Raw genomic sequence first — 11,343 nt, forward strand, 5'->3', positions numbered from 1 at the left:
CTAGCATCATTATTAATTAAGCTGCACATTTTGTTAATGACTTCCACTCGCAGCTGCCTCTCTTTCTCTTCTACACTACTAACATGCGAGAGTTTATCAAAACCATGGGCTATATATAATACATAGTATTAGATTCTGTTTCCTTCTCTTTCTCACATTTGCTCTTATTAACTACAAGTGGCTTAAGCATTATTTTTCCTTTTTAAACATTTTAGGAAATGAAATTTTTTGAACAAACTTGGATTGACCTAAACTACGGTCAATTTCTAGTGCTGATTTAGGTAATGTTTGGATTGTAATTTTTTGGAGTTTCTATAGAAAATGTATGGTAACGATTTGATATATGTGAAGTAAAAAGACGATCAGAAAACGTATTTACGAAAAATGTAGAGATTTTTTAGTGAAAAATTCCTTTCTAAACAAGCCCTTAGACTTTTGTAAAAACTTCAAGAAATCAAATGGAGGCCATAATTCAATTTGTTTCTTTTGTTAAAATCAAGTTCCTAGGATAACTAGTGAACAGATAAATCACATGTAAGAAAAGCTCGACATTTTTTTCAACGGTGAGAATTTAATCTTAGTCTATTTTACTCTTTGATCCATCCTAGAAATTGAATAATTACACGCACATTTCCTCTAACGCTTTTGTATCATTGAACTAACCCACATAATATAGAAAATAAAAATAAACAAAATCATGAGTTTAAAGAGTTGTTGTGGGAAATTAAAATTTAAGTCTAGAACTAGACGAGGTGTCTTTGTAATTACGACAAAGCTCAAGGGTGGACGGTAGTGTTAACAAAATTCCTGCCGTGCTCGTGCTTCTTCTTCTTTCTTTATCATATTGTTAGAACTTTCCGCGTGAATTTTCTTTGCTACCATAATCACATTCGTCCAATTAAAGTAGTGGAGGACACCAGTGACTGTTGATTGAGACCAGGCCGCACCACATATTATTTGAGTCTGATAATACTTTATTTACATGGCAAGATAAAGAGAACAAAATGAAATTGATGCCTTGGAAGATTGAAGATTCAGCAATTGAGACTTGCTGACTTTTATCTTATTAAAGTTACAATCAATCCAACATCATGGAACCATCCTCAATCCTTTCTTTTCAATTTTTTTTTTGTCTTTTCTTTTTAATTTAATCACTCTACTAGAAGTCTGAATTGGTATTGTGTTTACAATATTGTTGTCATTAATTAAGTAAGAGTACTTGTAAGGTGGATGGAATTAATTGGACAAAAGAGCTGATATGACAATTTAGGGATGATAGTTTCTTTCTGCCATGTATCCAATAGTTATTTGCTTAGCCATCACTCTTTATCTCCGAAGCAACCATCCTGCTATGTGCTCGACACTTGTGAACTTTAATAACTCGAAGGCTTATGATTGGAAATTATTGTGTTTTTGGTTACGTACTCTGGTTATTTTCTTGCGAAAATGGATAAAAATGATGAAGTGGCACAACACCTGTAAAATGTAGTATTCAGCTAATTAATTCATGGAGGGGACTGTTTTCAGGCACCGTTTTGGATTGAGGGATAGGGGTTCATTTGTGATTATTATTTGGACAAGAATTCTATTATTTTTTAATAGAGGAAACTTTCTGGCTAGTGAGGGCAACGGGGTGGAATTGGGGCCCGCCCCCACTTCCCCCTCTTCTTCTGTGAGGTTAATAAAAATTTGTTATATAATTTTATTATAATTAAATTCTAGCAAATAATTAAGTAGTAAAATATGAATACATCATCAAATCATTATCCGTTGTAATTTTATAATTAAAATTCATAAAAATAATCAAACAAAAACTATTTGAATATAATCTAACATGATGAAACAAATACAACTACAGTAGTCAAGTTTTCACTTTTGAAAAAAATACAATCACTAACTTATTATTGTATTTTTTTGAAAAAAAATTGTTATTGTGTTAAGTGTAATTGAGGATTTAGTGTAAATGTATTAGTAAATTTAATATAACTAATTAATAATTTCTATTAGTAGACATGTATAATTATTAGTATAATTGATAATATCAATTATATTACATATGCTTATATATATATATTATATAATACTTATAACTAATAATATCATTATTATAAGTTTGAAACTAATTAAATTAAATGCTATATATATACATATAAATATATATATATATATATATATATATATATATATTAACGGGTGGCGGGGCAGGGGTCCTTAACGGGGGAAAATCCCCCCGCCCCAACCCCCATCCCCTTATCCCCCATGGCGCGCATCTGTCCCAATTGCCGTTCCTATTTTTGGGAGGCCCTGAACTATTCACTTTACATGGTTTTGGTCCCTAAATTACAAGTTATCACAAATAAACCCATAAACAAAAAAAATGCTTAGTTTAAGGATTTCCGTCAAATTTGAGTGTTAAATGTAACGGAGCTAGGGGCAAAACCAATCAAAAAGAAAAACCAACCCATGATTTGATTAAAAACCTACTATATTAAGCCAACTGATAACGTGAAATTTAATGGTTTATCATCTTCTTTCATCTTTCACCTTTTCTAGCCTTAATTTGATGAAATAATCAGTTACTAGACTTTTTAGACTATTTTGTGGGTTTTTTTTTTTTGGTTGGTTTTGTTCCTAATTCGGTCACATCTAATGGCCAAAATTAATGAAAATCCTTAAACTAAGCATTTTTTTTTGTTAAGGACTTATTTGTGACAATTTATAGTTGAAAGGCAAAAACCATGCAAAGACAATAGATTAGGGACTGTCCGAAAAACTTCCTCTTTTTAATATGTTTTCCAACCATCTTATATTTTGTATACATCACTGTCATTACAGCACAAAAGTGTCATAATAAACAATACCAAAAAATTTCCCAAATGGCTTGCAACCCATACATAATATAACAAGGAGCAGTCGTAGACAGAACGTAATGGTGGTACCTTTTGATTTTGAATTTTGGGCAAATTTCTAAGTGTCAATAAGGGTGTCTTTGGGGCTGTCAAGTAACAGTTGAAAATCAAGAAATGAGTACCTAATAGAGTATAAAATTGATTGGTTTTCGACATTACAGAATTCAATTCAGGAGTCTTTGAGTTTTGACATGATGAAAATTGAAGAAGGGGCTCATGTTGTAGGGTCTGCCGTTTGTCCCAAGAATCGATCTTCTCCACACAAAAATGAAAACACAGCAATAGCCATATGCATGGCGGCATTCCTCCATACTTCTCTTTCAGCGTTAGTCAATCCCACGTAATAATTCATAGTGCCACCAAAGCCGCCTCCCCACCACTTCTTGCTCTTGGTGCTAACACCCTTGCACACACGCATGGTGGGCAATGGCGCACACAATACATATACATATATATATATATATATATATATATATATATATATATATATATAACAATATTTGGGGGAATTATTTGAGGTGGATTTTAAAATAAAATGCTAGTTAAATATTACTTGTTCTGAAATTTTTATAGAAAGGAAAGTGCAAAAAGAGGAAAGATGTAGGGAGAAGCGAAAGGGACTAAAAATGGTGTGACTCGGACTTTTGTTCTATGGCAACTATGGAAAACCTTTAGTCTAGGATAATTTTTTAATGTAAATCGCTGCACTTGATTTTCAATAAGAAACACTTCTTAATCTATACGTTAATTTAGAGGCTTTCTTAAAGAACAAATAAAATGAATTCCAATCATTCAATTGGTGGCCCCAAAATGGTACTTTTTTTTTGGAATAAAGGAGTCTTGTAACATTGATTAGTTACTTATGAATTGTGGGGGATGGGGTCAAGTTTAGAACTATATGGAAACAGCCACACTGTCTAGTAGTTTTTTTGTATAGTGCTTCACATGTGGGTTGGTCACTAAGATAAGACTATCAACTTGTGAGTTGTGAGGCCTGAAAAAAAAGAACTCTTTTTGTATGGAGATCTTGATCAGGGAAATGAGGAACAGAATCCACTTGGGGGTTTGCCCAAAATGAAGATTTCCACCCAAATTTAAGTTTGGCCAGAGTACCAAAGATCACGTTAATGTAATCTACAATTATAGAGAAGTCACGAAGCTTTTAGAACTAGGTTAACCTCTCCAATCCACTTTTGAAGTTATAGATCATGTTTTGGTATATATCAATTAGTCAATAACATTATTGTCAAGCCTAATCTTGCATGCAAAATCTATCAACAACAAATACAATGCTCAATCATTGAAAGGTTAGTACAATACCGAAAAAAAATAATTAAGGCCAAATTAATCCAAATATTTCATAATTTCTCAAATTAATCCAAAAGGAAATGGTGCATGTCTCAAATTCAAGGCTAAAGAACTAGATATTTTGCTCTTAGACCTACCAAGTAACAGCTTTGTTAGGATTGCATTTTTCTAGATTTTTTCGTAGAAAAATTACTGTAATGATTTGATTTATGTGAGGTAAAAAGGTGATTGTGAAATGTGTTCATGGAAAACATAGCAATCTTTCTTTGAAAAATTACTGTCCAAACAAGGCTAACTTGGTAAGCCTAAGAGCAAAATATCTAGTTCTTTAGAACTTGAATTTGAGACATGCACCATTTCTTTTTTACTGTCTACGATTTATTTAAAGCTTTTGTCACATTTGAATGGTGATGACAGATATTGCTTCTAAAGCAAGTAGGGCAACTTTGGCCACATGTAATTTGTAACATTCATTTGTTGTCTTCTTGCAACGTCAAGTCATCCAGCCATCTTGATCGTAATTGATAGCACCCTCTAACATAGTGGATTGGCTAAAACAAGAAATCTTGACTGCAATTGATAGCATCCTATAATAAACGTACCAAACTTACTTTACCAAGTAACGAATTGGGTGTTTTAGAAGCCAAAAGGATAATGGATTAGGTTCCAAGAATCACTTTTTTATCTCTATTTTGTCCCCTCTCACCCTTACTTTCTATCCTCTCCCTATTGAAGTTTTTTAACTACTTTTTTGGTTATACATGGAGGACTACAGTAAAGAATGAGAGGGGAACGCTAAGAGCCCATTTAAATTACTATTTTTTTTAATTTTTATAAAAAATGTACCGTAACAATTTAATATTTATAAAGTAAAAAAAATAATTAAAAAGTATAAAAGTTCTGACCTAATTCTGACCCGCAACACGACTAAAACGACCCTGAATACAACCAGTCCAGAATCTGAATGAAGCTACTTCTTGTTTTGTTTATCTGTGCCAAAGAAGGAAAAAATCTCATTACGTCTCGCTTGGGGGGGTTTGGGGGGTTTAGTAGTTAAGTGCTGCGGAGCACTTCAAAAGTTGCCGGCTTTTGAAGTGTCTTCGCAGAGTCCATTTATCGAAACACTCATACAAAAAACTGTGAGTTATGAAAGGGATTGTGTCCCTTTTTTGTACTAAAAAATCGTTTGCTAAAAATGTTTCCACAAAGCTTTCGGGGGTGGGGTATACTATGCAACCTAGGGTTGTCTAGGTCACAAGCTTTTCTTCTTTTTCATTGTCTCTGTGTAAAAGTAAACAAGCTACTCCTTTTAAATGGTAAAACGCTGGAATGTATAAAACAGGAAATTTTCAATAGCTTTTCTGTCCTGAATAATCTGGTTTAACAGTTATCCTACCGTCCAACTTCTGTGAGGAGCTGGATCCAACCTCAACTAGGAATTTCTTTCCTGGATCAGAATGGCATCCAACCATCATTTTCCCCCAGTTTCCTAATGGATAAAACATAGTGGCGGCCTCAGTATTCATGAAACTTGAATTGTAAATAAAGATTAATAAATTAACTGCAAATTTACAGGCAGCCACAGACCAGACAATCAAGGGATTTACCATTAGAAGCCATTCATTCATTCATTCATTCATAAAACTGGGTTTTCTGCAAATCATATGATAGTAAAGACCATTAAATGGAAGATTTCCCCTTCTATACATAACTAACTTAAACCCTATTATACTCTTTTAAGGCGAAACATCTCCGCTGGCCATTATTTACACTCTTTTAACACATTGTCAGCTTCCATTTGCTGCAGGTGGAAACCAAATAGTACGAACTAAGGCAATCTTATTTACGGCAGCAGCACATTTAGACAAGCTCCCACTCAGTTTCAGAACTATGAACTGGAAATGACTTGGTGTTAGACTCTGCAGGACGATCGGTCATTGCTCTCTCTGCACCCTCTTGATTTGAGTTTTGCTCGGTGTATCTCGCTGCAAGCTGCTCATATTCCTTCTTTTTTAACCTCATCCTGGAGGAGAAAGCTTCGCGCAATTTTTTCTACAAGAAGAAATTTGTCCAGTCAGGGAAGAAAAGTTCACACAAGAAATCCTTCAACTCTAACAGATGAGAGAGAGAGAGAGAACCTTGTAGGATTTGTGATTGCCCTTCCCTTGAGGTAAAAAATGAAGCTCATCCCCCTCCACCAAGACACATGTTTCCCCTAATTTTGACTCATCAAACGGCTCAATAATTTCCACATCCGGGTCCACAGTATCATCATTCTTGGCTGCATTTACACTATAGTCATCCAATCTTTCTGTCAAGCATAGAGAAAGAACAATATTAGCAAAAGCAGAGACCTACTGAGGAAGAGGCAGGAAAGTCACTGGTACATAAATTTGGTGCCTAGGTTGCGTCAGCCCATACTGTGCTTGGACAAGATTTTTTTTTATTGTATCATAAACACGTCTTCCAATTACTTTGTTTATATCAAATCACAAAAAGTGCTACAGTTATCCTAAAATTTTTTTCATGATCTTGCCTATCCAATTTTCTGGGGGAGAGAGAGATAGAGATCATGAGATTATATGATTGTTTGTCGTGAAAAATTTTCAGCCAAAATGCACAATATAGCAGGAGTCCAAGTTCAGTCTCCACGTTGAGAAGACAACAGGTAATCCCATCTAGTAATGCCATAATTGACTTCACTTTAGGTAAAAATTGATGCACTTCATCTCACTTTGCCTAGATGCAAGTCCTAGAATGACTTATAGAAATGATCCTCTCACACAAAGTTTAACCCTTTTCTGGACGCAATAGACCGAGACCTTTAATGATTGAATTACATTCCATCACTTGGAACTCGACTTTCCAATAACTTAGCCATAAGAAAGGTTGGAATACAATTTGGTTTTATTAATACCTTGGTGGGCCATGAAGACCTCCTCCTCAACAGATTTTATGCTGTCTGTTCCAGTTGCAATTGTCTTCTGAGTCTGGGAAACCACTGTGCTGTTTGTACATGTGCCTACAGCTAAAGCAGCAGTTAGGGTGCGTCAAATGCAGAAATCATAATGAAATAAGTGAAAGGACAAAACTGAATCCAGTTTTAGATGATACCAGAGGACTCTGATGATAAGCCATCAGAAGGAGAATCAGCTTGCTTCTGCTCAGCTGATACAACTGACACAATTGTTTTAGCAGCGGTAGCTGGTGAATTAAATGAAGCACGAGACATAGGCAGACTGGTATCATCCATAGGTTTACAAAGCTTCTCATTTGCAATTCTGGAGCGTTCTTCAGCGCCAGCTGGTGGCGATAAGACATCAACACAGCCAGAGGCCATTTGACAACTCTTTTTCATTTGAGAAAATGAGGACAGGTTTCTTAAATTCTCTGAAAATGGTGCAACTGGCCCAGTCACAGGTGGCATAAAATTTACCATAGAATTGCTTTTCCTACTGGCTACCGGACGTCTGTAAAGTCCGGTTTTACTTTTACCTGTATGCACCAAGAGTAAGAGCTATAACTTTCACCGTGATGGAAAAGAATGAAAAGAACCCTATTCCGCCAAAATTTTGAAAAAGAACAGAAAGTTCAAATCTTTACCAGAAATTACTTTAGACTCATCACTTAATTTCCAATTGGTATCTCTACCATCTTTTTTAGCATTTGCTTTCAGTATCATTTTGGAGTGAGCATAAGGATTCAATGACAAGTCAGCAGCAGCCACTTTCACAGGATCAACATATGAATCTGAGTGCAAATCTTTCATCACTTCTGAATAGAACCTCTTAACACTAGCACCAACAGTCTGGACCTGATTTTCAACATATTTGACAGCATCCTGTCAAAAATTAAACCACTTAAAATAAAAACACCCACACTTTGAGACTACATACACTTAGATTCGATAAGACCTCCCAAGGCAAAGCACGCATAGCACATTATTAGATAATCAAATCAGTAATTTTGTCTGTGAAAACCACCACTAACCAACTTCATAATGTATCACCAAAAGCAAAGATAAGAACATAAGTGGCACCAGAGATTACTTTAGAATAGAAAAGATAACTTGTATTCACCACAAGTAAGGGCATCTACCTCATACATAACCTCTTCCATCTCCAGACACATAGCTTCAAACTTGTCATATATGTTTCCAATCCATGCTAAACCTTTTAAGTCCATCATGCAGTTACTTCAGCACGTCAAGGCTTTAATGCTCAGCTGCAAAATTCAACAAAGGACTTTTGTAAGATTTACAGCAAGAGCTTGCCTAATAGCAAGAAGCCATCGGGTACTAAGACACAGTTTATTAATTATTATAGCAGCATCCATTGCAAATTTGCTACCAAGTGACAAAACAGTATACAAGCTGATCATCAAAATTGAGCATAATCATTATAGCATAATGAACTCAATCAGTCAACAATTTTAGCCCTCTGAGTCATAGTTCCAGTAAATGTTCTTTAGTCCTACAATGTACAGTTCCCTGATGCTCAATAACATAAGTAGAAGGGTTGCAAGAACAAACTAGGAACCAACATTCTAGCTAAAATGGGGTAGAAAAAGTCCACCAAAATACATTTCAGGCAGAGGGCTAGAAAGATTCATGCACAACAAAGGTATGGAATAATATCAAGGTTGGTTGAATGTTTGTGATAAAAATTCTTAGTAGTTCAACCTGATGCATTGTTCTAAGCTGCATATTCACAATCTACATGTAAAGAGAAATTAAAATTTAGAAAAAAGAGTAATTTCATCTAAGCAAATCCTCCAAATATCCATCAGAAATATATCATCAATAACATATAATTCGAGCAGTAAACCAGAGGAAAGAAAATTTTCAGGGAAAAATAGTTTTGGTAAATGGTTAGCTGAGACATCAAAGGAAAGATCCTACACATACGAAGAAGGATGCTAGATTCCTAATTCATATTGCAAAAGCCCTCTCCAACTCATGCCTGTCAATCTCAACAGCAGAGGGCCTCTAAGGTAATTATGAATTAAGACCTTCAAAAGTCAAGCATTTTTACTAACTTCATATAATTCCCAAAAAGCAAACAGAATATAGAGATTTTCACAGCATTCATGGTGCAGATTTTTTTTTTTTTGCAGAGAATATGACTGAAATCTTTGCAGAAGAAGAAAGCATAAACCTAAACTGTAGAATTTGCAGCCAATCTTTGGCTAATTTGAATCATTCATAACAACTACAATTTTATAAGCTAGTACTTTCCAATGCTATCAATAGTAGGCTTCATCAAGCATGACTAAACATGGAAGCATCAGAATGAAGAGTTCAATTAGTCAGCATAATTAACTAGGGTTTATCTTACTGCTTTCAATTGGAAATAAGACAGCTATTCCCGAGGATCTGGAACTACTCTAGTTGTTGGATGTTTTTCTAGAGAACAAGACAATTATATTTATTTGCACGACCCCCTAAGCCAAAAACCCTATCCTCAAATAGACCAACTCCACATTGATCTGTCAATTTCAGGATAGACAGACGTGCTTGAGCTTCACAATCACCAGTTTAAATAAGGAATTGAAAAGAAAGAAACTAGAGATCAAGTTCATCACCCAGCAAACAGAATGGCCTAAAGTTGATTCGTCAGATTCTACATCTTAAACACTAAATTCCTGTACACTGCCCCCATATCTATAAATCTAACTAGACAGGTACTCAATCAAATAAACGAAACTGCAGGATATGATGGTATGCACATAAGATAACAGTAAGCAAAATGAGGCTTTCTTCCGGTGATGCTGCAACCCATGACAAAGAAGAAACCCCATAACACATTACTTTGGCGTATAAAATTGGAAATTTGATGTCGCCTTGCATAACAAACCTTCACCTTCTATTAGGAAATATTGTCAGAAAATTCTTTCCCTAGATTAGAATATACTACTACTTCTTTCCACATACAAGGAATAATTTGATGCTTTCCATGTTTCAGAAAAAAGTCAATCTTTATGCTTTCCCATAATCATGTTCGTCTAAACCACCCTTAAACCCAAATCTCCCCCGAAACTATTCCAAACCCATCGATTAATTCATCAAACACAAGCAAGCAAACATCCTAAAGCCACAAAAACCAGACAAAGAAAAACCCACCAGACCACAAACTTATCAGTCATCACATGATCATGGCCACTCTCTCCCCCAAACCAACACCCCCCCCCTTCACCTTCTTCGTCCCTAGCTTCCGAAACCATCCAAATTTACAAAACAAAAAAAGGTACAGGAACCACATAGCAACAGCTAAACAGCAGCTTCGACACGAAAAAAAAAAACAATTTTATAGTCGTAAACTCAAAATTTTTACCAGAAGAAATTACAGAAACACAAAAAAAAAAAAGGATAACCTGATCAGAAGTTAGAAATACGAGTTCAAAAAAGGAAAAAGAATCCAAAAAAGGACATACACATGCTAGATATTTTAGAAACATGCGATTAAAGAAAGTGGTGATGATGAATAAAGTTAAAGCAGCACACTTACATACTTGGGGAATACAGGGAGGCCCAGAAAGGAAAAAAGTAATCTTTCTCTCTCACTTCTTTTTTTTTTCGGAAGATAATTAGGAAAGATAAGCCAAGAAAAAGGTTAAGTTTTTAGCTTTGAAGAAAGAGATGATAAATTGAAGTATTAGTAATAGGTCGTAACTTGGAACAGAGGTATCACTAACATAAAATAGGGTAAGAGAAAGATAAGTTTAATTGAGTAGGAGAATTAGAAACGTATAGGTGGAGCTCACCTGGTTTCCTTGGGTATGGGTTCTTGACACGTGTATTCCTAGAATATACTTAAAGGTAAAATGCTACCAACCTAAAACATCTATATATATATATATATATTATAGTAAAGACTAAAGAAGGGCGAATTTAAGAAGCGAGGAGGAGTCAGGGGATCAAAATTTCTACATTTTATGGTTTCAATTTGAGTCATTAGACTAAAAAATTTAAATACCTAGTAAGTCATTATTCTAAAAATATTTGGGTTTCTTTTTATTAATATAAATGTCAGTATTGTCTTTTTTGCATACTAATATTGTGGAAAAGAATAAAATTACAATACATGTTGGCTTTCTTTTACTTTTTCTTGTTAATTCAAGAGTAGTT

At 34.7% G+C, this 11,343-nt stretch overlaps 1 protein-coding gene across 9 annotated transcripts; it reads right to left on the bottom strand.

Moving 5' to 3' along the window:
* Positions 1 to 5,819: 5,819 nt before the first annotated feature.
* LOC113688498 (uncharacterized) lies at positions 5,820 to 10,932 on the bottom strand. Of its 9 annotated transcripts, none has more exons than XM_027206324.2 (7): positions 10,728 to 10,932; positions 8,316 to 8,441; positions 7,821 to 8,031; positions 7,332 to 7,712; positions 7,135 to 7,245; positions 6,356 to 6,528; positions 5,820 to 6,269 (listed from the first exon to the last, which is right to left on the bottom strand). In XM_027206324.2, exons 2-7 carry the CDS (start codon positions 8,403 to 8,405, stop codon positions 6,078 to 6,080), a joined length of 1,158 nt encoding a protein of 385 aa, XP_027062125.1. In that variant the 5' UTR covers positions 8,406 to 8,441; positions 10,728 to 10,932; the 3' UTR covers positions 5,820 to 6,077. The 9 variants fall into 9 exon arrangements, with proteins under 9 accessions (XP_027062125.1, XP_027062124.1, XP_027062120.1 ...); XM_027206323.2 differs by having other exon boundaries at positions 10,724 to 10,932; XM_027206319.2 differs by having other exon boundaries at positions 7,821 to 8,058; positions 10,728 to 10,931.
* Between the last annotated feature and the right edge of the window lie 411 nt (positions 10,933 to 11,343).

Source organism: Coffea arabica, chromosome 5e (assembly GCF_036785885.1).
Source record: "Coffea arabica cultivar ET-39 chromosome 5e, Coffea Arabica ET-39 HiFi, whole genome shotgun sequence".
Lineage (NCBI taxonomy): Eukaryota > Viridiplantae > Streptophyta > Magnoliopsida > Gentianales > Rubiaceae > Coffea > Coffea arabica.

Coding starts and splice junctions, on each gene's coding strand:
- LOC113688498 (XM_027206319.2), bottom strand. CDS start 8,405: ATGATGGACTTAAAAGGTTTAGCATGGATTGGAAACATATATGACAAG. Junction 7,713..7,820: donor TGAGTCTAAAGTAATTTCTG/GTAAAGATTTGA, acceptor TGGTGCATACAG/GTAAAAGTAAAACCGGACTT. Junction 6,529..7,134: donor GGTCTTCATGGCCCACCAAG/GTATTAATAAAA, acceptor TATGCTTGACAG/AAAGATTGGATGACTATAGT.